The following is a 27,078-nucleotide window of genomic DNA, read 5'->3' as shown; positions in this document are numbered from 1 at the left end:
AAATTACAAAACCCTAAGAAATTGAAAGACGTACTCTTAGCTTGTGAGACTAAGCTAGTGAGAGGAGGGGATAGTGTTATAGTACGTGAACACGCCAAGTACCGACAGGCACTACAGAGCTGCCTGGCACTCTGCGAAGGAACTATGACAGACTTAGACAGGACTGGACCCTGAACTACACACATGGTCAGACCTAGACAACGTAATAATCAGAGGTGATCAGGGTGAGCACTCATGAGCAATGATCAGAGGTGATCAGGATGATCAACTCTGAGCACGAATCTTCTAGTCTATATAAGCACGCTCATTTCCCAGATAGTTTCATAGTCTTCGTAGTCAACTCATGTTATCAGCTCATACCTAAGTTGAAGACATTCTAGTATTGTTCACTGCACTTCCTGTTCTACCCAACCAACTCTTTAGACCCAGCTTCTAGTTGAGACTTGTCTTAACTAGTTGAGCCCTAATATAACCCTTAATTAGCCGGGTTAGCACCTTTAGAGGAGGATGATAAATATTAATAGCAGGGTCATCCTTTATAATATCTCTTTACTCGCGAATATTAGCTATATTAAGCTTTAAATAGCCTATTCAAGAGAGATTATAGCAATAATAACTATTATTTAGATAGTTAGGTTAATTATACTTGTGCTGACGGCCAATCTTAATAGCTGGGTTTGGTATAGCAGCGTAGAAAGCCGCCTTGGCTGCTTATTAACGTATTAAAGTACTCTCTTATAGCTTCTTCGATTTTGAAGCAGTTTTAGCCTCACTATAAGCTCGTTTATAAGAACTCACAGGTGGCAAGTCCCCCTCACTGTATGTAGAAACGCTATCTTCGTCAGGCTGATCTTTGGCCTCAAAATTTGCGATCAGAGCAACGCGTAAAGAAGCTTAAGATGCACGGTTATAAGCTTTTTGTAGCTCTGCTACTATTCTATCAACGCGATTCATATCTAGCCTGTCTTTAATAGTATAGAGTCGAGGCTTTTGCTGGCCTATCTTGATGCTTGCTTCAAAACTAAGGTATTCAGCGTCCTTTTTCTGCTTATCAGCAGCTTTAGAGGCACGATTTTGAGCTTCTGATTCGAAACGCTCGAAAATGAACCTCTCGGATTCAATAGAGGTATTGTATATCCCTCTCTTGCCTAGCATAACGCTTAACTCTATAGTATAGGACGAATCTCTAGTATTGCTCTTCAACAGAGTCTCCTGGATCTCCTTCTCGATCTCCTCTGGCTCAGCCTTATCCTGCGCGTTTTCTTCGTCTAGAAATTCAAGCTCTGAGGAGGGTGGAGCAGTTGATACATCCTCTTGACGGCGCAAAGAGATAGGCTGCGTTGATACAGCTCTTTTACGCCCTGCTGGCCCTGCTGGCCCTGGAGAACCCTTTTCGGAGGATCTCTTAGAGCCCTGAGATGCTACAGACTCCTCTCTAACCCTCAAAATCACCTTCTGCGCCCCTGTTGACTGTGCAGAGGCTGGCGGGGTATCTCTATCTGCGTCATCAAGGCGCCGTGGGGCTCTCCCTGCGGTTGAACGCTTCTCGCGATTCAACACCATGGTTTTCTATCTCGAAATTTCGGCAGCAAGGTCACAAGAGAGTCAATTTTACTATCTGGGCAATTTTGGGCATTCTACTACGATAATTAGGTGGTAAATGGCCATCCTCTGCCCACACCGCAATTCTGCCCCGCAGCGCCAGCAATTCGAGGGTAGCGCCAAGGAATTGCAACACTTTCGCAATGCACAGTATGTCATCGCGCCTCGGGCCCGCAGGGCAGACACAGCTCAATCGCGGTCCGCCAACGAATAAGCCTTGGTGCCTCAACTAATTGCTGGTGCATTAGCCAACAATACGTAGTACTGGTAGTTCTGGTAGTTCTGCAGAGACCAAAATAATAGCATACAGTTCACATTGACTTCCGGCGCAACATCAGAGCACACGTCGGTAATCATCCGGTTTGCTGTAAAGCAATCACAAGGGTCGATACTTACCGTCTGCTTAACTGTGTACATCCAGGGCAGCAGACTTTGTCTAACCACACTGGTAGACTCATTGTCCTTTCTAACAGGATAATCGTGAAAACCTCAGGTGGCAAGGCAATACACAGGTCATGTCAACGATATGACTCAGGTCTAAGACGTACCAGGCTCACAAGCAGAACCTCAATCTAAGCAAGGACATGTGAAAAGACGGTGCATCCACTGTTTGCTCTGCTACATCTTTCCAAGGAAGATGTACCCCTGGGATGCTATCTTTTCGAGCCTTCATAACCACAATGCCAACGATTCAAATTGTCGAACAAGGAGCTCACGTGTTGTTTGCGCGACAGGCCCAAGGCGAAGATGCACCAGCTGAGTTGGAATGGCGAAGTAGTGAATTGAGCGCTACGAATCTTGCACATCTAGGTAGGATGAACTTCTCTTGCAAACAGCACTACTAAGCTGACCAAGTCCAGACGTCCCGGGTAATTGCTTCATGTAAGTAATGCCGAGGTGAGGATCAGGGTGTCTCTGATAGAACTTTTAAGATTTGCGTCCTCCAACGTGTACATGCAATCAGAACATCTTCGCCATGACCTATCTCGTCATTTTCAGATACCAGATTGGTTCTGGGGTGGACGGTACCTGTCGTCCAATGGAAGCTTTGGAAGTGACGAAGTCTACGACAACGATACCCAGGCTTACACACCTCGTAAGCTCCTACCCCAAGCGGCATGACCTCCATTGCATGAACCTACATTGAAACAATATGCAGAAATTTGGTCGCAATATTTAGTGAAGCAGCTGGAGCAAAACACTGGCTACAAGCATCATGGCTATGTGTGGTATTCTATTAAGATCTTTGCATTCCAAAATGCCTCTGGTAAAACGAGTGTGCTTTGTCTTGACACCCCAGATCGTTTCCGTCTGCGGCTTCTTGAAAGTCTGAAGTCTCGTGGTTGGAGATCTGATGATCCAGATATATACCAATTGCACACATTCCTCCTTGACCAGATCATAAACCTTTACGATGAGTCAGTATGGGCACTACGGGACCTTGTGCGAAACTTAGAAAGAGTAAGTAGTTGCTGTTGTGCAGGCAAATTTGTGGATGGTCTGACAATTTGCAGGGACGAACTGGAATCCGTCACGTTGAGCCCGACTTTCCTGTTCTTCATGATATTGCCAGACATGCAATCCATGTATCAGAAACCCTCGATGTTGCGATTGAAAACATGTCCAGCATGCTTCGGCAATACACATCTTTTCCAGAGGACCGATCATTCCAATCTGCGGAGGAAAAGACGAAATCCAGGCGGACGACTCAATGCTTCAACTTTCAAATGCAAACGCTCAAAGGGCTCAAAGCACGATCAGCTTCGAATCAAGCTAGAATGCAGAACGAGATCACCTTGGTTTGAGCACTCTTATGCAACAACGTTGTCACTAGACTAACCGTGCCTCAGGCGTTTAATCTTGTTACTCAGCGTGACAGCCAGGTAGCACTCAGCATCAGTGGAGCTATGCGCAGTGACAGCACTGCAATGAAAACGGTCGCCATACTCACCTTGACTTTCTTGCCAGCAACCTTTGTTTCGGTAGGTACTCAAGAGGGACATTCCCCTTGTCTTCGGAAGCGGAACTCTGCGTTTTACTTACCATACCGCAGGCAATTTTCAGTACCAGCTTCTTTGACTTCTCTCCACCCGCCCAACCAAAGACTGCAACTTGGACCGTTTCAAACAAATTCTGGATCTATTGGGCATTTGCTGCTCCTCTTACTGTTGCAACAGTTGTTTCCTGGTTCGTCTGGCAGCGTTGGTACATAAGGAAGTCTGCTCAAATGCATGCTTGAAGAGACGCTTCGTTATAGCTCTGTCTAGCTAAGTGGAGCTCGGAGAAAAGGCTTTGATGACAGCTGAAACCATGACCGTCTCACCATTAGGTAGCAGCATCTACAGCGTGTGTGGCGCCAATTGCCAGCCCATTCAAACCAAACTTCTCACTTACTTTCGGATCTTTTCAAAACTCAATTTACAGTTTGCCCCAAGTACTACGTGGTGAAAGCGTGAGAACTCCCTTGCCAACAGTTATGCGAAAGTCGAGGGGATTACCCCCACATATTCCACTCTAACTTACGTGAGATCACCAAGCGTGCTTACTTAGTGGAGTGCTGGGCCAGATTAGAGTTTCAAGAGCGAAACTCGCTGTGCTCCCATTAACTGAACTTGCCGGTACAAAGTCACACTGCTGATGGATAGACCAGAACCCTCGTACAATCTCCTAGAACACCAGGCACATAAATGATGACGTTTAAATTTCTGAAGCTACTAACACTTGGCCCAGGGTTGTGTCAAACGTCCCGCGTCCCTGTCCGTCCTCCCGTGCACTGGAAGACCGAAATTCAGAAAAAAGCCGTTGAGATCTGTTTCCCTGCATATTTGGTGATCAGTGATCTGTAAGAGATGGGTCTCAGCAAGGGCAGGGGAAATCTGAATCTGCTATCGACCCCCGTATATGCTTCGATCTTGCATTGATTTGTGACACGGAACAAGCTCATTGAGATCTTTGTGTGAGAAGGAAAAAATGCTTGTATTTGGCTTCCCTAGTGGCACTCTCCCAGTTTATGTGATGATATTGTGCTCGAGAAGAAGAAAGTGTCCTCTCCTTCAGTGATCGCCCAGTTCGACCCATTTGTTCCACAAACCTCCATATTCAGATCTACTTGTTCAATTGGACTACTATCATCATAATGACCACCAAGTCAAGCTAGGATACACCATCATGCAGATTCTATCTCTCTAAGAACCAGGCCCTGCTCTACGCAACTCATCACCACTGCTAATCTTACAGAACGACCTTGGCTACAATGCCTGACGGACGTGATCGTTGTCCTACAATATTGCCAGCGCCACATCCTGGGACCCGTGGGTCAACGTTCGTAGACCCAAGAGACGTGGGTATTGATCCGGACACAGGGATTAGTACGAATACCAACGCGCACAGCGACCCAACCCCAGCACGCAGGAGTGCTCGGCAAAGTCGACGGTCAGCCAAAAGTAGCCCTTCTGCAGGAGCGGGTCCATCAACAGAAGCGGGTTCTTCAACAAGAATAGGTCTATCAGCAGGAGCGAGTCCACCGGGCGCAGCGGGACCATCAGGGGCAGCAAGACCACAGCCAGCACTACCCGACATTCCAAGACGGCTACACAGAAAAAAAGCTCGTACTAGGGCGGAACCGTCACCAGGAGCGGGACCGTCAGGAGCGGCAGAGCCACAGCCAGCAATACCCATCATCATCCCCACGCCCCGACCAGGTCGTCGTAAGCGTCGCCCAGAGGGGCCTGCCATTGTCGAACGCCCGCACAGTGTACCCCAGCCTGGTCTAGATGAGCCGATCGAAAGATCCCCTTCAGTAAAAGCGCGTAGCCAGCACCGTGCTCCAGCCAGCGGATCGACCACTCCGCTCCTACCCGCATACACGAGAGGTCGGCCCGCAGACCCTTCCAGCCGCTGGGAATCTATGCTCGTTGAACAAGCGCAAGAGGAGGAAAAGATATTGGAGAAGACGGTGGTAGAGTTCATCCGGCTCGATAAAGGCCAGCCGTCGTTGGATCCAGCGTATGATGGCTTGAACTGGGGCGAGACGTTCAACGCTGCTTCCGCGACTTTGGAGCATGCGATGCGTAAGATTTTGTATTATGAACGGGAACTTCGCCTTTTGGGCGTCTCTACGCGTTCTCCGGGCCCGGACAGATTTCGACTTCACCGTATACCGTCTCGCCTGCATCTGCCTGCTCGGGGAGACCGTGGGCCTTGCGTTGAGTATCGCAGACCTAGGAGCCCGGGAGGTGATAGGGGTGCTGGTGCTGGTGCTGGTGCTGATGGTGGTATTGTTGGGGGTGGTGCTGCTGGTGCTGGGTAAAACCCCAGGGGAGCTACACCTAGGTAGTACGCTTTAGAACCGAAGCGTTGGTGACAGATTTCATGGCCACCCGGGCAAACTCAAGTTGTCAGAATCGTTGGGATATTTTAGTTATTTTGCTGTGCTCATTTGGCTCTTGTCTCCCATATCAGAAATTCATTAGCCAGACGGCAATGAAATCTGTCGCCGTGCCTAGAGCCTTCCCTACCCGGTGTACGGAGCTGACATACAGCGCGATGCTAAGTTGCTCTTTCACTCGATCGGGAGCTCTTCTTCGGTCACACCAGCTGAACATTTCAACCTCGAGATGAGAGAAGCGGAGGAAAACCGTCTTGCTATCATCAGTCAAGAAATTTGCCTCGATGCAGAACAAGGAAAGGGAACAACCATCAAGTAGAGACTAACAAAACCTGCCATCCTCGGATCACGCTTTCACAGGTGCTGGACTCATGCTACACAAACGAGCAAATCAGCTCCCTCCCGCCTTCTTCTCAGACCACTTTAGTCATGGCAACCAATGTACAGAAGATCTAAACAACATCATGTGTGTGTAAATATGACACATGTATATAGCTCATGCCTCGTTGAATTGAATATCATCTCCCTTTCGCGTTTGATATTCCCAGATCTTTTGAACAATATAACACACCGCGTAAGAATAGGAATACCTCGAAAACGTCTCTGCTGTCTCCGCGTCTTCTAGTGATTGCTTCCTACCACGACAGCTGAAATTTATTTGGACCCAGCATGGCCATAATTGAAATCATTGTGAATAGAACTTCATGCCGTCGCGAATGTATTGGAAATTGGTTTCCTTGAGCTTTTCCGGCTCCTGGCTCTGAGGTAACGTAAGGAGGTAGGAAAGAAGGTGGGCTGATTGGGAAGTTGGGTTGAGTAGGATGGCTTGCCCTGAAGGGAATTCTATGTAAGCACTGACAACAGGATCTGTATCGCGCAGATCGACCTATGTTCGAATGGTGAGTTTGGTGCTCACGCTGGTAGAGCTGACTATTGTGAACTGTTGAAATACAGGCACCTCGACCGTGTTATACAGAGAAGATGGTGGAAGGTGCCCAGAAAGTTGACGATGGACCGCAGCTCGGACTGTTGATGTTTAGACCTCACAAGCGACGAGACATATGAATCCCATTGAACAACGAGGCCAATAAGCAGTAGAGAATTGCTTTGTCTTTCATCTAGGGAGCAAAAATATTGGATTTTGAATGGATGTACGTGGAAGCCAAGGAGACGGTAGATAACTACCAGATTCAATCTGATCTCCGGTTCGTGCCGAAGTATTGGTTCGGTCAAAAGTTTCTCCGAGCCCAAAGCTTACCAAGGAATGACAATCAAAATCTGGTCTGGCCTCAACGACCTCACACAAGGCAAATGGCAAGTTTGTGGATGCATGGGGGATGGCCGTATTATTGTGAAGGCCCTATTCTAAGCACCAAATGAGATGAAAAGATGATCTGGAAGACTGGGGAAAACAGCTGGTGAGCCTGTGGGATCAGACTTACGCTGTATCTCGGCGAGGATTACTCGTACAGACTGAACATACCAGGAGAAAGGAGCAGTGTGATATTTGCTAAAGGGAGACGTCCACTCCTATTTGGCGTCCGAGATCTCATAATTGGCGATAGCAGCCTGGGCCCTGGGAAGAATGCCAATTGAATCAATGACTGGGCAACTGATCCAGCTTGCGATCGTTTGTTGAAGCGCACCCTTCCGCCCCACTTTTATTCGCACAGGCGGCCTCTTGTGCTTCTTTCTTTTCGGGTGATACACTATCTCTATTCCATCCCAGCACACATTCACCCATGTTGTTCCATGCGGAGACCTTTACCGATTCTGACTGCCAACGTGCTAGGGGGGTTGGGTCCGCAAGGGCTGCTTGCAGTTTGCGGAGATTGTCGTGTTTGAGAGAGCCGGCATCAGATATTCTTGGTGTGATGATCTCTGATCGATCAACGCGAATGAGGTGGTCGGCCGTGCTAGAATTGGCACAGAATGAATTTGGTGCACCGGTGACCTCAGCACCAGTCTGGCGAGGGTCGGGGCCATGCTTCATGTCCTCTTTCTCAATGCTACCAACAGGTCTGAGAGTCTGCTCCTCCGGACTGTCGGGCAAACCGAGCTGCCGGTTGGCTTGAACGAGCTTTGTGTGGTGGACGTGCTGTAAACCTGATTGCTCCATGCCTCAGCTTTACAATAGAGACGTGGTACTTTCTCAAGTCAGCACGAATTTCCCGAAAACAAGAGTTCTGGTTTCATGGTCACGGACTTGATGATCATTTCCAGAGCAGATAGAATATGCAATTTTCGAAGCACAGCAGAGTGTGGACTCACCAGAATTTTGCTCAGGCAAGAGGTGCAACAAGGTCTCAAGGAAACCCGTAAACAGCTCGGACAACCAAGAAACTCAAAGAGTGAGAAAGTTACCGTTTGAAAAACGAAAAGAGCTCCGGCCTGAACAGGTTTGATCCACAACCTTTCGCATGAATGTGACCATTTCTAATTCCCTAATGTGGTAAGGTCACAGATACTACCGTTGGGCTCCCTGCTCATCAACGAGCGCTCGGGCGGAACAGGTTCTTATGGGGATTGTTGGACCACGTCATCATTCACTGTCTAATGTTAATGTACCTAGGCCTGCGCTTTTTCTTCAATTCCTGGTCTTGGAGCTGGAAGTCCGCAGAAATTGGCCACAAAGTAAGATATTCCATCAGAAACCCTACTGACTGAAAGGGTCTCCACAAAAGAGCATGGACCGCACCAATCACGAAGCCTGCAGTATAGCATCCTCCATCAGTGATTGGTTTTTAGCCGATTGGCAGCAACGCCGTGCCGAAACTCAAATAACATGCCATCGAATCATTCTAGCCGCTAGAACATAACCAGTAATTGGATCTTACGATCCCAAGCTGTGCTGATCCCCAAGCTGTGCTGGTTCCCACAACATCACGGCTTTTCTGAGCTCAAGGCCATATCTCTGCACACTTTTTGGGCACCATAGACGAACTCAGAACCTTTCCGCAGATGCGGCCTGCGTCTACATCTTCAATGCCCATCTCGAACACACTTATACGTCTAGCGAAGATTTGGGGTAATCTCTGTTCCCTGTTATTGAAGTTCAATTTGTTAGTTGGACTCCTAAATCAACTTACGCCCCTCGAGTACAACCGGGGGAATGGGGAAAGCACAAAGATGAGTTGCAGAGAACGCAAGGCGAAGGTAAAACCATGGCGGAAATGCTTGCAGTATTGAAGGAGAAGTACGGGTTCTCGGCCAAGTAAGTAGTGCGTTTTCCGCCCAGAACGTGAGGCTTTGCTTCCTATCTTTGTAGGCCTCATCAACAGTTCCAAAGCTAATGAGGCAATGTCTTGACTTAGACTAGGTCAGCTTCAAAGGCAACTGAAGTCTTGGAGTTCTCTCGCAGCTGCAACCAACGCTTCGCCTGGTACAGTGCAGCACACCACGAGTCAGCCAGGAGCGCAACCCACAAGGCGCAAGCGAGGTCCTCCTTCTATAAATGTAGGCGGTCGCAGCCAACGCAGCCCATCCCCTGTACGGCTCGCTGACCAGCCACAACATATCCTCTATCCATGCAACACAGCAAATCCTAAAGACGCTGCCAAATCCCCTGGAGTGCAGCTGCACGGGTTGGCATCCGCTGCATCATCTTCAGCTGTCACTTCCACTGCCCAACACCGACCCTTCGACGAAGATGGCCCATCGTCGCAGGCAGACCTGACGGGTCACACAGAAGTATGTCGAATGACCACCTCTACAGACTCTGGTCCTTCAGGGAAGTCAGAGAGCAATGCTCAGGTGCACGAGTTTCAGTGCTCTATTGAGCGTCAATATCTGAAGGATTTCTTGCAGTATATACGTGGGTTGATGCGTGATCTTGAAATCATCCGAGATCTAGAGCCGCACACAACCACGACCACTAATAGCGATAACAACGATGACGCTGGTAGGGAAAGTGCACAGTCGAACTTCGGATGCCCCGTCCATTTGATCTCCAGCAAGACAAGAATATGCTGCAGCAAGACCGGAGACGCAACTTTGCTGAGGCGGAGCATTCCAAGCCCGCTGCTGGATCTGCTCATAAGACCAACAGCACCAAGCAGCGTTCTGACAACCCCTGGCCACCGGCGACAATTCTAGCACATCCCACAAGTCCTTACGATCGGGTGAACCGGCAACAATGGAGGTGCGCCTCGCCAACTTTGTTCTCCATCGCTCCCTCATCCATCAGCGGAATGAGCACAGTGAAGTCCACCGCGCGCCGTGCAAAACGTTGCTGCTCAGTCGAAATTGGTCGAGACAAGGAGAACAAGGCGACCGCCTCTTTATCATCTGCTTTTACGAATAGACGGCACTCAATGTCCCCGTCGAATTTCAAAGACGTCACCGGCATGTCTTCTTGTCCGAGCGATGACAACCCAAATGTGGATGACGTAGACCTCTGTGGTGACGGTGCCATGATGGAGGAGGGCTGCTTGGGGGTTCGATAACTCCTTGGAGGTGTAAAGTTTGTTTGGCTGGAAGCTCGGTGAATGGGGAACTTGCATTCCCCTCTTGACACGTTGTAGACATAGACTTTTTTGCTGTGGTTCCGTCCGCCTAGGGAGGGGGACGGGAATTGGAAAATCCACCCTACTTACTAGTACAAGTGTTGGTGAAAAAGAAACAGTGCTCTCATAACGATCGCGTCCCTGGATAACATCCCAAGACTTACTACGGTACTGGGCATAAATATTCGTAGCACAGCGCTAGTATATTTGCACCAAAACAAGCTTTGAACCAGACATCTAAGCCTTGAACAGTTAGCGGTACTGGTGTGGCTAATTGATATGAACAATGACCAAAGAAGCTTCTAGGTATTGATGTGGCGCTGTATCTGAACTAGCTGCTACTAGCGCCGTGCTACGACTACTTATGCCCAGTACCGTAGTACGTAGTAGTTACGGAGTACCACCTTAACTTTACTCGTACTAGTTCCTGCATTTCCTGTTGGGATTGCCCGTACGCGTACAGCCAAATCCTTGGCGCTGTGTGTCACATGACTGCGTACCCGCCACTCCGCGCAGTAGTATTAGCCTCTCCTCCTTCTGAGATGATTTCTGCAGGTAGATAGAATTCAACTCATCCACTTCATCATTTCCTGTCGAATAGAAGAGTCAATCGTGCACCCAGCCCACTCCATTTTAGCTAGCCGCTAGCCATCTACCGGCTATTATATCGCTCATGTCCCCCCCCCTCTAATCCAACGGGAACAAGACAATCAATTCGCCAGTGCCTGGGTATCGACATCGACTCCAAGAAGTCGCATCCATGATTAAAGCCCGATTTCCCAATTTTTCGTTGCCCTCCCTTCTCAAGAACGATAACTAGTCACTTAATCTAGATCGAGACCATGTTTGCTGTAGAGTTACAGGAAGTGGGATCCGATCAGACTCTCTGTTATTCCGGAGAGTGAGTGATGGGAGCGAGGATCTTGATGTGGTCTAGATAATCGACTCCATTTTCTATCGTTGGAAGATGGGGATGCTCACTCCTACTGGACTTCTTGGTCAGGGCAAGGAATTGGGGGGAGGGTTAGAGACCGGCGTTCTGGTATACTGCCTCGAGGTACATGTTGGGGGGATCACATCGTATTCGAGCCCATCTGGCTCATCACCAAATATCCCAAATTCGAAGGGTACACTGTATTCAAGTGAAAAGGGGTTTCGGATGATTTTCCGTAACCTAGCTAGCTAGCTAGCTGGCTGGCTGGTAATACTGGGGTGGAGATGAGGTTCGAAAGCTCGCACACCTCCGCCAGCTTGCCCAACCCGAAAGAAGCTTGAATACTTTTTTATTTTGCTCTGCGCTTGATTGTCGTTCCGACGTTTCACTGCATAGAGAAGAAACTCTCACTCCACCCCTGAATGATCGACCTCGCATAACACGCTACCCAGACGCCATCAGCCCAGACGGAAGAACCTCAAACCGAATCTCATCACACTGCCTTTTACCGCTGCACACACGCTTGCAGGTAAGTTTTTACAACCTTCAAATCCATGGCGAAGCCAGTCCCGTCAACCGGTCCCCATGGGCACCTTCCCACAGCCCCAAGATCTCATTCACGTAATCGTCCGCACCAAATCTGAGCAAGCCCTTCATCTTCATCTCCTGCTCTTCTTCTTGCAACAATGCCGAGACACCACCAAATTCCTCGGCCACTTCGTTGACCTGGGCGAGCTCATTGCCAAAGGGATGATTTGGATCGACGGCTGCGGGGCTGAACATGTCGGCGCTGTTGCGGACCATTGTCGCGTTGTCCATGATTGTTGGAGGTGGGGTGAGCCGAGACAGAGAGCGGTTGCGAGCGACTTCTTGATGGGCTTTCTTGGAGTGAGTGAGAGCGCGTTGCGGGAGGGCGGGTGCATCGGTGCTTGATTGGGTTCCGTTTGAGGCTCGGCCTCGTGCTGCTGTGGTGGCAGATCTCTTGGGCGAAACGGCGTCGAAGAATCCTTTGCCGTGACGTGGTTCTGGTGTGATGGGTGAGGACTCGATGGAGGAATTGTCAGCTGACGTTGCTGGTGTGCTGAGAAAACTTTTGCAAATGGATGAGAAGTCTGAGTCGTCTGCCGAGCGGAAGGACGCATTGGATGAGTTACTTGAAGCAGATCGGATGTCTGGAGCGCTCAGCGCATTAACATTGGTGGTAGAGATTAGCTCTATTGGCAGTGAGATCTTGGAGCGTTCGATGGTGCCTGCCGGGAACCTGAAGGAGCCTTCACTGGGCGAAGAAGCTTCATGTTGTCGCTTTGCGCGTTTGGTTAGAGCTCTTGCGAGAGCCATGGTGGAGGAAGACATCTAAGTCGAAAAAGGCTGAAAGAAGGCGCTGTGCTGCGCTAAATTTGGGTCTGGAATTGCGGTATTCTGTGTGTACTAACGTCGAGTAGTTCTAGACGCGCTTGGTGTGACTGCTGTCAAGTAGTTGAACTGCATGCAGTTTGACTCTGCCGTATGAAAGGAGTGATGTGAATTTGTGGTGAATTTGTGATGAATTTGTGATGAATAGTGGACACTGTACTACCTGGTCGGTTTGACGTGCTTATGAAAAGAATGGACTGGACTGCCAGTGGTTGTCATAAAAGAGCGAACAATTAATCCACTTGACAGGAACAAAGGAGTGTTCAACGGTTCAACGGTTGACGAGGATCGACCTGCGTTTGAAAAGAAGGTGTTGTCGATGGAGGTGAGAGAGAAGGTGAAAGGAGGGTGGGGATCTGTGCAATTGCTGAGAGAGCGAGCCCGTTTGGGAGGGAGACAAAGCATTCGGGTGGTGTGTGATGGTGTGAGTGGAATACTAGTACGTAGTCAAAGTCTAATCAGCGCTATTGTCTTGATTAGGAGACCTCCCTCACTGAATTGTGTGACTTTGCAACGATTGGTCCAACGTGATTTCAATGGCTTCAGGCAATCGGGGCATAAGGGGGAAATGTGGAGTCTTTTGCAGCCAGACGGATACTTTGGTGCCTAGATCCAGGCACCAGATCCAGGGGAACTTAGCTACATCTGGTTGGTACTTGTGATCAGCTTGCTAAACTACTGCCGCCAGCCCTGTTCCTGTCGATCTCCATCCAATCATCAGGGATGATCCACGTGGTGTAACTTAACTTAACGCAGTACTACGTGGCGCCGGATCTACAAGTGGTTGAAACACGACCCCTGCCTGCTCAAGCGGGAAGCTCTTGTTCTTTGTCCTTCTTGTTGGATATCCCAGATCAAGGCTGGTGTTCCCTCTTCAATGCTCAATAAGTAGCAGCAGTCATCAGTCGTCGACAGAAAACCACATGCTATCTTTTGGTCTGGAGGCATTGTTTCAACTGGTGAACTCGTCCGAGGGCCTTATGGCCAACCCAATTAGGACTTCCGAACAACCCATGTTGCAGGATAGTGGCTATCATTGAACTGCGTCGACAGCTTTCCTCATGCCAGTCGCAGTATAGACGCAGGAAACCCTGAGCTCCTAAGTTAGTTCATCCTCTTTAATCTTCGTCCATGGACTCCCAGCCTTGTGCCTCCTCTTCACCATTTTCAACCTCGTCCGCCTCCTCTTCTTCCTCTGAGTCGCCTTGGTCATCAGCAACGCCAACAAATCTTTCTTTCACTTCTCCATCTGGCAATGCGACTCGTCCTGCAAATGTTCTTCTCACTGCGCTATTCGTTGACGTATCCCATATCTGAATGGCACCCTTACTGCCTGCTACAGCGAGACGAAAACTAACCTCCTGGTCCGGTGCGAATCTCGCCGAGAAGACCCGGCCAACCTCAAGATTCCTTGATACGACCATGCTCGGCTTGTTGTTTTGCACATTCCACAGCTTTACCTGCTTGTCATCAGATCCAGTTGCCAGAAAGTCCGGAATTGTTGGGTTAATGTCCAGCGTTGATACAGCCCCATCGTGTGCTTGCAAAATCCAAACAGGCTTCGTAATCCCATCTTCCGAGGGTACAATCCTAGCATCAAAATAGTAGACTGTTCCCGCCTCAGTGGTGGCATAGAAATAATTCGGATCATGCGGATTCCATCGGATCTGCTCAACATCGGCATCCGCTGTCCATCGCGGAGCCTTGGCATCTGGTGCTCTCATGTCAGTAACCACTACAGTTCGATCATAGCTACCACTTAGAAGTACTGTCGACTGTGTTGGGTGCCAGTCTAAAGAGCAGACCTTGTCTTTGTGCATGGAGTATGATTTGGCGCATTTTCCAGTGTTCAAATCCCACAACTTGACCGTCTTGTCGGCAGAGGCCGACGCAAGCAGGTTTCGATGTTGTCGATTCGCAGCTAGTGAAAGGACTGCATCAACGTGGTACTCATCGTTTGCTTTGAGCTTCTTCTTTTGCTTTTTCTTCTTCTTGGTAGCCCCATTCCCTTCTCTGGCCTCCTCGGGCTCCTGGCCCAAGATGGCGTTGGGGTACATGCTGTCAACCACATCTAGATCCCAGATCTCGATTTCCGGTCGCATAGTCGACACCGCAACAAAATTCCCCGTTGTTCTCCCCTCAGAGTTTTTACCTACCGGAAGGTCTATCCATTCGACACATAGTGGTACCGCTGGCAGCATGATATCGTGATGTACGTAGAGATTGTCTGCCTCGTCCTCGTACACCATGACCTCGAGATGTGCGACCTCATCTTCGACCTTCGCAGCCAGTAGCAGGTTATCTGTTGCCAGTATCTGTAGTTCCTCTCTTTCTTCATCGTCCTCATCCTCTCCTTCTGGTAGAACTAGGTATGGATCTTCTTCGCTGGGTGCATGATACGCCAATGACCTCACATTCCCAAACATTGAGAACTTCTCCCCTTCATCGTCGATAGGTTCGGTGTCGTAGTCGTCGAGATTGTACTCTTTCAGGTCGTCGTCGTTATCGACCTTGTCATCCAACACCTTGACTCCGCCATTCTCTTGGACTCCTCCTTCACTGTCATCACTCTCCTCCTCTTTCCCTCTGTCAGACTTCTCGTGCGACGTGGTCAAACCCTCCTGGGCATCCTCAAGCTGCAGGCGAGCAAGTTTTGAGATGCGCCCAAGCTCGGCTTCGTCGATTTCGTACTTTCTAGGGAATGGTGCAGCAACTCCACGGCGCACCCAGGTGGTCGCCAAGACCATAGACATTCTTGGAAAACTTGACTCGATCTAGTACGGTGCGTCCATGATATGAGCCTATTTACAATGAGTGCGGCAAAAACTGCGTGGCTGTTCAGACAATTTTCTTTGGATCGGAGCTTAATTCTTATTTCCGAGGGCTTGTGGGGAATAATATCTGCTCGAAGGCCCTTCGGCCCCACTCACCTTACTACGTACTATATGCCGCCTCAGGCTAATACCAGTCTGCGGCCTTTGCTTGTGGGAAGAGCCGAGTTATGGTTACGTGTAGGAGCACTGTGTACACAGCTACTGAGACTGCGGGAAATCTATATGGCATGTTTACCATAGAATCCAATCGTACAAGGAGAGTCCTCTGGCAAGCGCGTCAGTAGGTCCATTTGATGCTTTGCCAACGAAAACATCTCATTCGATTCCCGTCTCTTTTTTCCGCTTTCTGTCTGCATATTTGTACCAACAGAACCACCCAGTCATGACCGCCAATGTCAGAGGTACGGTGATCACCCAGTAAAGCCAGAATTGCGACGAGACTGTGCTTCTGCCCAACCTTGAAGTATCATCCTGCCAGTGGAACATGCCCGTGCTGAAAAGTGTGGCAATGGACGTTCCTGGCAGAAATATTGCGGTGATGAAAGTGAACGCCATCACAGCTATGCTGTCCTTCTTGGTAGAAGAGGCGATCTTGATGCTTAACTCGTTTTGCGCTTGGCCAATTTCGTTCTGTTTATTCGCGAAGCGGTTGTACTCTAATGCATTGGCGTTGTCCCTTTGGCTAACAGCGCTGAAGAGCTTGAGCCGATGTCAGTCTGATAGCATATAACCAGCAAAATTCAGAGCCTACCACGTTGATCTGAGCCTGTACTCTCTCCTTGTAGCCGCGCACAAAGCGCGCTGTGTTTGACATGGAACACAGCTCGTACGCCAGGTACTCGCTGAGTTCCATCGACGTACGACTCAATGCTGGAGACACTACTTCGATTTCTTTTGCGAGGTCTAAAAGGAAGCGGGTGCAGTCGCAGGCCCACTCACATACATAACTCACAAATACGATTTGCGCACTTGTAGAATGTAGCCCTATCGTCGCAGATTTGATATCTATATCGGCAGGCCACTTTTCAAGTGAGCGCCCATGCCCTGCTTTTCCGGCAAATGTGACTCCGATATCATTCTCGAGGTCAATAAGCCTTTCGTTAAGCAATCCTGTGGAGATTCCGGTTCGATGACAAAGATTCTGCAGGAGTGCAGCAGGTAAGAACAAGGGATGCGTCCAGTACTCAGTGAACGACTCAGTCAGAGCAAGGATATGGTCGAGGCGTAAGCCATAACTATCATCAATGTTCTGGCGGACCACAAATCCTCGGCCACACAAGATCGCCGTTGTCCACTGTGTATCAAAAGTGTGGCTGAGCGACAAGAGGGCGTCTGAAATTTCAACCTTTTGTGTGGCCTTTACGATCATTTTTAGGCTTTCGACCTTGTTAGAATGTGCATGTCGCTTGTATGACCTGTAATGAACACCAGCGTACTTGAACAATGATGGCAGAGTCGCGGGTGATAAGTCAAAGACCTCTTCGACGCGCTCAAAAGAGGCGTAGCTCATCTGCAAAGCTGGAGGGCTTTGCCATGGACGTTCGCACAAGAGTAATCGAAAGCCTCCGGACGGCTTCTCTCCGTTTCCAGGTGCCCCAGGATGCTCGAAAGGTCCCTTGTACATATCAGCCCGCCTTGCAACAAGCCTTCCGATTCACTGCAGATATTGCTGTCTTGCTGTAGCACATGACCTATGGCTGTAGACTTACTCGTTGCATAAGCCAGGCATCAAGTTCAGAGTCATTCAACAATGGCCCTTGTCGGAAATTCAGTGCCGTGCACGTCGTTGACATGGTCGGGTAATGCCATGCTTCAATGTAGTGGAGCCCGTGCCCCTTACCAGGAGCGTTCCACTTAGTTTCTTTAACCAGTTGCTTGCGGTTATAATGGAACATTCTTGGAGGTCAGTGACTGTGGGCCAATTCAGAATGTCAAAGCAGCGAGGAAAGAAGTGAACACTGGAGACCAGGCAATGGGAAGAGTGGAGAAGGTGTTCTGCAAGTTCTTAGCCTTAACACGGGATTTTCAAGCTTCACGTTCCCTCAAGCTGTTGCCATGCAGCTGCATTGCTCATCCGTCTGAGACCGAGGAGTGGAGATCATGTTGTTCACAGTTTTGTCAATGGATGCATCGTCTTGGGAGGCCGCGTAGGTAGTTTCTCTAGGCTCGTACTAATGCTCTTTCAGCTAAAAGTGATGCTTCTGGGCGGCCCAAGTCCTGTGATGTCATAAGTAAAGCAATTCATCCTTCTGGCGCACGCAGTGCGGTTTTATGATTACTGAGCCATTTTTATTTAATGCACCCAAATTATCCCTATTATCTAAGACTTTGGTGAGTGAACAGTGCAGGCTGTTGGCTACATATTGTTAGCGGCAATACAGAAACCATGGACAAGGACAGAACTATATAATAATGTTCCCGTTTCTTGGACAAAAGAACACTCTCCTACCCTCTTGCTACCCGAGTCTCACTCATAGTAGGAAGACCCATAGCTTCCCCTGGATGGTGAGGAAATCTGGCGTAACCTTTTCTAAGCGCGAAACCTGTATCTCGGATCCTCGTCGCCAAGCCACTCGTTCTCGGAAAGACTTTCTAACCCATGATTCTCTCTACCGCTCTCCTTGCGTTTATTTGCCTCATTGAGCACACGCCAGAGGACTGCTGTCAAGCTGACATTCAAAACCAAGTAGCCCATTGCGAAGCTATGCCCCAGGTAGAACCTCGGTGCTGTCTCCGCTCTGTAAAGTTGTGTGCCAAGTATGGCGCCTGAGGTTCCGATGCTGTTCATCATTGCGGTGGCCACTGCTCTCTTTGTCTGTCCGCTAACGTTGTTTGATGGCCATGAGAAGACTAGTGCAACGGAGGGGTAGATACCGCCAGCGGCAAAAAAGACGCCGACATAAGAAACACCCGGACGATAGTCGGTTAAGAGGATAATGTACCCAATAACAGCGAAGGAAGAACATCCGATAATAAAAGGGGCGCGTATCTGGCTGCGTTCGGACAGGTAGGCAATTGTAAGAGTAAGAACGAATGCAAAGGCATAAGGAGGTACTGTAAGCAGCTGGGCCTCGGCTGCTGTGTAGCCGAGTTCCTGTATGATAGTTGGCTGGTAGGAGACCCTTAGTGAATATTGCAGAATGAAACGCTGTTATTATGAGCACACTTACCAGAAAAAGAGTAAGTGTGTATAATGGCAGCGCGACTGTATGGAAGGAGAATCCATAAAGCCAGATCTTTGGGTCCTTGATTGCTTTTGACACGTTAGTCCAGTTGAATGCTTCATCTCGGACTGAATCATTATCTTCCTTGAGCCGGTGCTGGATGAATATTCGTTCATCTCTCGTAAGTATTCCCGCCGTGTCAGGATAGTTGAATATGAATAAATAAGCTCCAGCACCCACTGAGACCGTGAGAAGACCTTCCTATATTTGACTTATTAGTATCGTATATTTATAGTAGTGCGTTAGTCCATATATACCAGGATGAAGATCCAACGCCATCCTGCATAACCACCCACGCCTCTCATATGAGCAATGCCCCAGGCAAGAATACCACCAAAGGCCCCGGCGAGTGATGCAGCGCTGAAAAAGAGCGCAACACGAAAGTGTACTTCGTCTCTTTTGTACCACATAGATAGATAAAAGACCACACCTGCGAAGAGGCCACTCTCAGTCACACCGAGGAAGAAGCGCACGATGAAGAAGCCAATGCGACTCTGTGAGACGCCCATTAGTGTACAGACGGTGCCCCACATCAGCGTCATGGTTGGAAGCCAGAACTTCGGAGACGTGCGCTTGAGGACAATATTGCAAGGGACTTCGAATAAGACGTAGCCAATGAAGAATAGAGTGAGACTGGTGAGATACTGATTTCCGGTCATGTCAAGGTCGCTTGACAAACCCTCGAGCCGAGCGTTTCCCACTGCGCAACAAGTTAGTATATGCTATTATCAATTCTAAGAGACCTGTATCCCACCATTGCTGCGGTCGAGAAAAGAGCAGAGGTAAAGCAGAGTCACTGCAGGAAGTAGCCTTGAATCTATTTTTCGCATCAATGCCTTCTCATTGATGCTGGTAGACTCGATAGCGTCTCCATTGGAAACTGGTGTTATATCACTCTTCTCTGAGACGTGGCCGTTCTCGACAGAAAAGGGAGGAGGAGTGGATGCCATGGCAGGGAAAGGAGAATGCGTCAATAAGAATGTTCAAGGCGGAAAGATCTGAAAAGATGAAATAAGGCCAGGTAGATCTATGGTACTGCTAGAAATTCGACAATCTTCAGCCCATCATAGAACGAGGCGTGATGTGCATATATAGACCTGTACACAGATTACCTTGACGAATTTCGGCTGGCAAGGCAAAGATAACAACGCTAAGCCGAACAGCTCATGAGGTCCTGCAAGGTTTGTAATATCCTACAGAGACATACCAAGAATAGGGATTCCAAGGATGTCGGTTCCGTGTAACATAGCAAGGCGGTGAACAAACTTGTCGAATAACCCGACTTACTGACTTACCACTTTAGAACACTGGACGCGGTATGATATGAGATTCTATCTTTCTAGTGAAATGGTTGTGCAGCAAGTTTCAAGATACTTAGCAAGTGTTGTGAAGGCCGAGTTACATTGAGGTCGTGCTGGGATGGCTTTGGCTTTCTCGGGGAGTTATCTTGTACGTCCACACAAATCTATCCAGCTCCCCGAGAATCGGCCCCAGCGGCATCTCAGAAGCTCTGTTATTGCTATTCGCAGTTCCTGGACGACCGATTGCGATTTTATCTTGGGGATGACACATGGCGTTTGAGCGTTGTTTCATGAAATGAGATTTCGTAAGATAGACCACCCAGAGCCACCTAAGCAGTATAGCGAATAATACCGAGGAAGGTGATGACCATCAATCTACTACGTAGAGACAAGCCTCAAGTAAGCTCTCGGGATAAGCTTTGTTAGTTGATGCTTGGTAAAAGGCGGGTCGATAAGTTTTTACGTGGAGAAGGGCTCTGAAAATGACGCATTCTTCGTCCTCAGCAAATTAGTAGATGTTTTGTCATTACAAGACCATCAACAGGCAATCGAGTGACCATAATCTGATGGTCATATGGCCGGTTCTGAAAAAATACGTCTGAAATAACATGATTTCATTAGGTTTAGGTGTTAACTACATATTTCCATGCCAACTAGATCATATCTTGATTAGGCTTGACTTAAGCACACACTGATTGTAATTTAGACATAACTTTCAAGGGCCCCCTTCCTAGTAAGCAGCAACCTGTGGCTTTCATTGCCAAGGGTTTTCTGACGCATCGGCTCTCACTCCACTGGATTTGCATTTGTTCAAAGCTCGTCTTTACTACGTAGAATAAGTCTACGGTCAGGCACCCGGAGGAAAGGTTGGACTGGGTAGCAAAATAATTCAAAGACTCTAAGCATGCATTCTCATCTGCATACGAAAGACAACGTTGGTTAGTCATCCATCGCTCGATCATCAGAATCTCGTCTCCGCATTCGCCCTGGTCTTCTGAGCTTCGTTACGCATCTATTCGCATATAGGATTGCTCGCATGTTTGACCTTCTGATGTATTGTCATTTGACATTGCGCTGACATGTCATGCTTCACTAGGCTGCGAAGATATTATGAACGCCCTCGAGGAATGTCACAACCGAAACTTCCTCTTCAAAGCCTTTGGGGGCTGCAATCAGCTGAAAGCGGACGTGAACAAGTGTCTATCAAGCGAAAGGGGGAAAAAGGGTGTGCGCAATCGAGAGACAGGTCTTGAGCGACGGGCACGGATTGAAGCCGTGTGGCAGAAGATGGACGAAGGAGACTATTCGGCATTGGAGGAATTTACCAAACGAGGTTCGTAGGCCGAACAAATCGATTGATATCTTTGACTACCGGCGCTGGGAGTCTGGCGCATTCTGGAAAACCGACGGTATATCAGATTGCTTGTATGAACATATCGAAGGCGATATTCAACGGATGTCGTTTTTAGCTTATGGCACACCGTCAACTCGTGCAATATCATTTTCCAGTACATGTAGAGCAGCAAATAGAGTCATGATGAGAGTGGTCGACACTAGTAGTACCGAAACAATGGTTTTGCTTCTATAAAATGCACTGGTCCTTAGTCTTCCACCTGCGGTTTGACGAGGACAACCCCTGCTCTTTGTCCGCTCACGGTCTCCAACGCAATTCTTGAGCTGTGCAACGCTTGACTGCAAGACTTCTGGTATAATGAATGCCATTTAGTCCATGCAGCTAGAGGGTATCTGCAGGACAAATGCCCCACACCTCATTTGCGGCATGAAGAATGGGCACTTTGGAAATTGCCCACAAAGGCAAGCATTCGCATGCGAGCCCAGCCAGTGATGAAGATGCTCGACTCGAAGACGAAGTTGATGACTTCGGCTTGCCCAAGAACCGGCCTCGACGAGTGGATCCTGTGCATGCTACCAGTGACGAGGATGAGGATGAGGCAGCGTTCCATGACGCTGAAGATCATATAAATACCAAAGTAGAAGGTCAAGGGCTACGAACTCCTAAGCCTGCGCTACCTGACTCCAGTCAAGCTGAGAAGATCTCTGCCTCCCAAGCTTCCGCCAACGAGAAAATCGCTCAAAAGAGTACAGTGAACTCCACGCCACCCGGCTCGTTGAGTAACGGACATCACGACTATGGGAACCCACAAGTTTCGATCAGGGAAATCAGAGAGGTGGAGTCTGGATCTGAGCATAAGCCTGTGGCGGAACAGCGGTCATCTACACCTCCACAAGACTATGGCAAAGCACTTCATGGACATTCAAACTCTTTTGAGACATCACCCGCAAGCAAAATTAACACGCCACCCAGCAGCAAGACCAAACGTCCTTCTGATGCGCCTGCAGTCTCGGAGTGGTCCCACCAGCGCCTCGCACCACAGCACAGTGAGATCAAGGAGGAAGAAGATGAGGGGGACGATTGGCAAGCGATGCCTGCGCTTGCCAAGTACGATCTCTACGATGACGAAGGGAAGCTTCTTGCACGCGGCGCTGAGCCTGAGGATGAAGAGGAAGCCACTTACGGCGGACTAGGTGGTGCCGGTAAGGGATATACTCGTGTCCAGTTGGACGAGGATGCAAAATCTGCCACAAGCATGGATGAAGATACCGGGTATCTGTTCAAAGAGAGCCAAAAGCATAACGTCATGGATGATGAGGAACAGCGGGATGCAGTTTCACAATTGCAAGCTACAAAAGACCTTCTTACAGAGGGCCAAAGGATCGCGTACGTTGGCGTCACGCGGCTCACCATGTTCAACATGACGAGAGAGCTGGAAGACATTGAAGCCACACGAACGACCAAAAAGGAGCTCAGCAAAGCATTTGAGTCCATGACTAAGTGGGGTCAGCAGATGATGGTTAGGTTATACGCGCATATGGAAATCGATTCTGCAGAGCAGGTCATGATTGAGCAACTGACTGATCACGGAGTGCAACCGACGGATCTGGTACCTCCTTTAATGCAGACTTCGAGAGTGGCAAACCCGATGGCAGACACCAAAAGCCCCGAAAAATTAGCTCGGCCTGAAGATCAAGAAAGTGTGCAAGATAAATCCGAGTCAGAGTCGGCTAAGACAGAATCAGAAGTATTGCCACGCGATTCTAAGGATGAAGAACAAGTTCCAAGGGTCCACACACCGTCTCAAATGGAGAGCACAGCTAAGATTGACCTTGATCTGAGATGGACAGTTTTATGCGATTTATTTTTATTATTGATTTCAGATTCGTTATATGATGCCAGATCTCGACGACTGCTCGAACAGGTTGCAAAGGCTATGGATGTTTCTTGGACCCAAATATGCCGGTTCGAGAAGAGGGTCATTGATGCTCTTGAAATGCAAGAGGAGGCCAACAAGGAAAACTGGAACGAAGAAGAGCATATGGAGACAAGGAGAAAGCTGGGCCTCAGGAGAAAATATATGGTCATGGGACTCGCCACCGTGGGGGGCGGATTGGTGATTGGGCTTTCAGCTGGATTACTTGCACCGGTAATCGGTGCAGGTCTGGCGGCAGGCTTCACTACCATTGGTGTCACCGGCACTGCTGGCTTCCTGGGCGGTGTTGGAGGCGCTGCTCTTATCACTTCTGCCGCAACAGCCGCAGGAGGGACCATTGCTGTCAGGGCTTCCCATCGACGAACGGGCGCGGTGAAGACGTTTGAGTACAGACCCCTGCACAACAACAAACGACTCAACCTGATCTTGACTGTTTCTGGTTGGATGAATGGCAAAGTGGATGACGTTCGACTGCCCTATAGCACAGTGGATCCAATCATGGGCGATATCTACTCGCTTCTTTGGGAGCCAGAAATGCTGCAATCGATGGGTGACACCATCAACATTCTGGCGACCGAAGCATTAACTCAGACTGTGCAACAAGTACTTGGTAGCACCATTCTTGTAGCATTAATGGCCTCCCTACAGCTACCAATCGTTCTGTCGAAGTTGTCTTATCTCATCGACAATCCATGGACGGTCTCCCTGGACCGTGCTAACTCGGCAGGTCTTATTCTCGCAGACTCTCTAATTGATCGCCATCTTGGTAACAGGCCTATCACCTTGCTTGGCTTTTCCCTTGGCTCTCGTTTGATTTTCTCATGTCTGAAAGAGCTCGCGGCCCGTGGTGCGTATGGCATTGTACAAAATGTGTATCTGTTTGGTTCTCCCATCGTTGCGAAGAAGGATGAGTATCTGAGAGCGAGGTCTGTTATTTGTGGCCGGTTTGTGAATGGATATGCATCGAATGACTGGATTCTGGGTTACTTATTCCGAGCGACGAGCGGTGGTATTATGCGGGTCGCTGGCCTGGCTCCAGTAGAAGGTATACCCGGCCTTGAAAATTTGGACGTCACGCAGCTGGTCAATGGCCATATGGCCTATCGTACGGCCATGCCCAAGTTGCTTAGGGAGGTTGGCTGGGAGGTTGAGTCCGATGAATTCACCGAGATCGAGGATCCAGATCCGGAAAATCACCAAAAGCGGCAGAGAGAATTGATCCGGGAGATAGACGAAGCAAGGAAAGAGGCTGATGCCAAGCCTCAAAAGACTCGATTTGGCTTTTTCAAACGTGGAAATCTGGCAGAGAAGAAGGGCTGGGAGACTTACCAGACGAGCAACAGTTCTGGCGATCTCAGAAAGTCTACTGACGGCAGTAGTGGGCTTAACGGAAACGTGTTGTTCGACATTGAGGCGATCAGGAAGGAGCTGGAAAGCGAGATGATCGAAGTTCGGCAGCTGGAAAGTACACTGCCGCCAATACAGATCGATCTCAATGGCAGCGCAGCACAGCAAAGTCCTTACTCGAATCTGCGCCACACGAAAAGCTCGGATGCTTCGATGGGTACCGAGACACGTACAGTCAAAGAGATAGTGGAGAAGTCTCTACCTCGACCACTTCCCGAGGAGTTAGCAGATGTCAAGCTTCCACCTAGGCCTTCCGACCTCGATGATGACCATCCTAGCCCAGATGAAGAACGTGAAATTCGCATGACCTTCGACAATGCATTTGAGGCCCCACGAGAGCTGCCAAGTACTCTGGCGCCGTTGAGCGTTCGACCAGACGACAGGACGCCTTCTCCATTTGAGATACCTGAGCTGAAAACAAGTGCTACTTTGCCTACAAGCATGAGCACGAAGTTCGGCTCGTTAAACCTGGAGCATAATGCCTGGGCGGACGAAGACGAGGACTTCTCCAGGGAGAGAGAAATGAGAATGACATTCGAATGATTCGATGGTTCTTGCACGACACGAATCCTGGTGAAAGACTTGCGTTAATGGCGGACGAAGTACGTCCGCCGTCTTTTCTCTCCTTTGAGAATAGGGTCATGGTGCCGCTGCCAGGATAACTTTGGGGTCCTTGGACCCGAGCACGTATATTGGGCAGTATTCTTTGTATATATTGGCTGTACATGCCCAAGACGTAATATAGATCATGGATACCGGGTGCAGAAAGTAGTCTTCATTGTGAGCAACACCAGTACTCGTATCTTTGCCCCCACGACACGTCCGTTCGCGTTAATAAGTGAGAGCTTACTCTATAGGGTGCCTGCCAAGCGCATCCAGCTCCGACCTTGGATGGTATGCATTGGACATACAGATCGCGCACACTTCAGCAAGCTTCTACTAAGTATATCTGTTAGACAGCACTTGCGACCATGGCCAGCTTGTGATTGGATCCCCCTACTTCTTCCCGTCACGATTCTGTAAATGGGGTACCTATCCTACCGTGATCGAGTTGGGCTTCCTATACATCAAACAGCTACTGCGAGCACCAGACAATACCCCTCTTCGCAGGTTGAGCCTATAAGGGAAAGCAGGGCAAACGGAACGATGGCTGCTAGAGCCGCGGAGGCCAGGCGGAAGAGAGAAAAGAGTGTGGACATCCATGCAGAGCCATTGAGCTCGACAGACGAGGAAGAGCTGGAGAAGACACCGGAGCCTACGCCGAGGTCGAAGAGGCTACTCAATGGCATGAAGCGCGATGACGAAAAGATCAAAAAGAACCAGCAAAGCCTGAAGGAGACCAAGGAGCTGGCAGAACTGGAGAGCAGAAAGAGCGCTGGAGCGAAGCAGGCGCGAAGGAAGAAGCTGCAGGACGATCCGACGGAGCTGACACTCGTCCATGGAGAGGAGAAAGCCACAAGTACAGGTACAGGGACAGGGACAGGGGCAGGGGCAGGGGAGCTCTCTGAAGACGAAGCAAAGTTCATGTCGTGGGAGGACGAACGTGCGGCGAAAAGGAAGAGGGTCGGCTCTGCGAAGACGTATGGGTCCTACGCAAAGAACATCCATACAAGTGCCACGAACATGGCGCATGAAGGATTCCAGTCTATACCGGACATCACGTCCCCGGCCAGATCCAGCCCAAGTGCTAAGACGAAGTTTCAAGCTCCCGCTGAGCTCAAATCTCCCCGCTTCGGTGGTGCAAGGACCAGGGGATTCGTCATGCCATCTGACAATGATCTCCCACACCGGCGGAAGACGCGCTCCAGAATCCAGGACCAGGATCACAGCTTCATACCACCACCAGACGATATTCTATCACCAAGATCCGCAACCGCCCACAGCGCAAAGTTCAAGCCCCTTCCAGACTCCACGACCTCATCCGCAACCACCACCGACCGCGCCTCGATCGTCTTCTCCCACCCTGATTCCCCTCCCCGCTCTCGTTCCCGCTCCGCATCCTCGCTCAAAACCGTCAATTCAATCGCCTCTCTCCTCCTGACCCAAGACGAAAAGGACGAGCTCATGAAAGACGACACCGACGCCCCGCCTCCCGACACCAACATCACCGACCCCTCCGTCCTCACAGCGCAATGCCCCCTCTGCTCCACCCCGGTCTCCAACAGCGCCCTCGAAGAATTC

General features: G+C 49.4%; 11 protein-coding genes across 11 annotated transcripts; 5 read left to right on the top strand and 6 right to left on the bottom strand.

The window, feature by feature from the left end:
- Nucleotides 1–894: 894 nt before the first annotated feature.
- Nucleotides 895–1,563, bottom strand: EPUS_03964 (uncharacterized protein; the record flags this gene model as incomplete). The annotated part of the gene is made up of 1 exon (XM_007801719.1): nucleotides 895–1,563. One exon carries the CDS (start codon nucleotides 1,561–1,563, stop codon nucleotides 895–897), a length of 669 nt encoding a protein of 222 aa, XP_007799910.1.
- Nucleotides 1,564–2,282: 719 nt separating this feature from the next.
- Nucleotides 2,283–3,841, top strand: EPUS_03963 (uncharacterized protein; the record flags this gene model as incomplete). Its single annotated transcript, XM_007801718.1, has 7 exons — nucleotides 2,283–2,412; nucleotides 2,463–2,484; nucleotides 2,535–2,698; nucleotides 2,762–3,063; nucleotides 3,117–3,401; nucleotides 3,453–3,584; nucleotides 3,656–3,841. 7 exons carry the CDS (start codon nucleotides 2,283–2,285, stop codon nucleotides 3,839–3,841), a joined length of 1,221 nt encoding a protein of 406 aa, XP_007799909.1.
- Nucleotides 3,842–4,855: 1,014 nt separating this feature from the next.
- On the top strand, nucleotides 4,856–5,911 carry EPUS_03962 (uncharacterized protein; the record flags this gene model as incomplete). The annotated part of the gene is made up of 1 exon (XM_007801717.1): nucleotides 4,856–5,911. The coding sequence occupies one exon, from the start codon at nucleotides 4,856–4,858 to the stop codon at nucleotides 5,909–5,911; it is 1,056 nt and encodes a 351-aa protein (XP_007799908.1).
- Nucleotides 5,912–7,586: 1,675 nt separating this feature from the next.
- On the bottom strand, nucleotides 7,587–8,108 carry EPUS_03961 (uncharacterized protein; the record flags this gene model as incomplete). Its single annotated transcript, XM_007801716.1, has 1 exon — nucleotides 7,587–8,108. One exon carries the CDS (start codon nucleotides 8,106–8,108, stop codon nucleotides 7,587–7,589), a length of 522 nt encoding a protein of 173 aa, XP_007799907.1.
- A 1,045-nt stretch (nucleotides 8,109–9,153) lies between these two features.
- EPUS_03960 (uncharacterized protein) lies at nucleotides 9,154–10,434 on the top strand (the record flags this gene model as incomplete). Its single annotated transcript, XM_007801715.1, has 3 exons — nucleotides 9,154–9,203; nucleotides 9,304–9,890; nucleotides 9,947–10,434. 3 exons carry the CDS (start codon nucleotides 9,154–9,156, stop codon nucleotides 10,432–10,434), a joined length of 1,125 nt encoding a protein of 374 aa, XP_007799906.1.
- Nucleotides 10,435–11,974: 1,540 nt separating this feature from the next.
- EPUS_03959 (uncharacterized protein) lies at nucleotides 11,975–12,766 on the bottom strand (the record flags this gene model as incomplete). The annotated part of the gene is made up of 1 exon (XM_007801714.1): nucleotides 11,975–12,766. One exon carries the CDS (start codon nucleotides 12,764–12,766, stop codon nucleotides 11,975–11,977), a length of 792 nt encoding a protein of 263 aa, XP_007799905.1.
- Nucleotides 12,767–13,959: 1,193 nt separating this feature from the next.
- Nucleotides 13,960–15,594, bottom strand: EPUS_03958 (uncharacterized protein; the record flags this gene model as incomplete). Its single annotated transcript, XM_007801713.1, has 1 exon — nucleotides 13,960–15,594. One exon carries the CDS (start codon nucleotides 15,592–15,594, stop codon nucleotides 13,960–13,962), a length of 1,635 nt encoding a protein of 544 aa, XP_007799904.1.
- A 396-nt stretch (nucleotides 15,595–15,990) lies between these two features.
- On the bottom strand, nucleotides 15,991–17,468 carry EPUS_03957 (uncharacterized protein; the record flags this gene model as incomplete). Its single annotated transcript, XM_007801712.1, has 4 exons — nucleotides 15,991–16,374; nucleotides 16,427–16,578; nucleotides 16,645–17,290; nucleotides 17,385–17,468. The coding sequence occupies 4 exons, from the start codon at nucleotides 17,466–17,468 to the stop codon at nucleotides 15,991–15,993; spliced, it is 1,266 nt and encodes a 421-aa protein (XP_007799903.1).
- A 737-nt stretch (nucleotides 17,469–18,205) lies between these two features.
- On the bottom strand, nucleotides 18,206–19,849 carry EPUS_03956 (uncharacterized protein; the record flags this gene model as incomplete). Its single annotated transcript, XM_007801711.1, has 4 exons — nucleotides 18,206–18,784; nucleotides 18,846–19,100; nucleotides 19,157–19,599; nucleotides 19,654–19,849. 4 exons carry the CDS (start codon nucleotides 19,847–19,849, stop codon nucleotides 18,206–18,208), a joined length of 1,473 nt encoding a protein of 490 aa, XP_007799902.1.
- A 2,138-nt stretch (nucleotides 19,850–21,987) lies between these two features.
- EPUS_03955 (uncharacterized protein) lies at nucleotides 21,988–25,440 on the top strand (the record flags this gene model as incomplete). Its single annotated transcript, XM_007801710.1, has 1 exon — nucleotides 21,988–25,440. One exon carries the CDS (start codon nucleotides 21,988–21,990, stop codon nucleotides 25,438–25,440), a length of 3,453 nt encoding a protein of 1,150 aa, XP_007799901.1.
- Nucleotides 25,441–26,043: 603 nt separating this feature from the next.
- EPUS_03954 (uncharacterized protein) lies at nucleotides 26,044–26,965 on the top strand (the record flags this gene model as incomplete). Its single annotated transcript, XM_007801709.1, has 2 exons — nucleotides 26,044–26,477; nucleotides 26,953–26,965. The coding sequence occupies 2 exons, from the start codon at nucleotides 26,044–26,046 to the stop codon at nucleotides 26,963–26,965; spliced, it is 447 nt and encodes a 148-aa protein (XP_007799900.1).
- Nucleotides 26,966–27,078: the final 113 nt, after the last annotated feature.

Source organism: Endocarpon pusillum (assembly GCF_000464535.1).
Source record: "Endocarpon pusillum Z07020 unplaced genomic scaffold scaffold1323, whole genome shotgun sequence".
Classification (NCBI taxonomy): domain Eukaryota; kingdom Fungi; phylum Ascomycota; class Eurotiomycetes; order Verrucariales; family Verrucariaceae; genus Endocarpon; species Endocarpon pusillum.
This window is presented reverse-complemented; position numbering and strand designations above follow the sequence as displayed.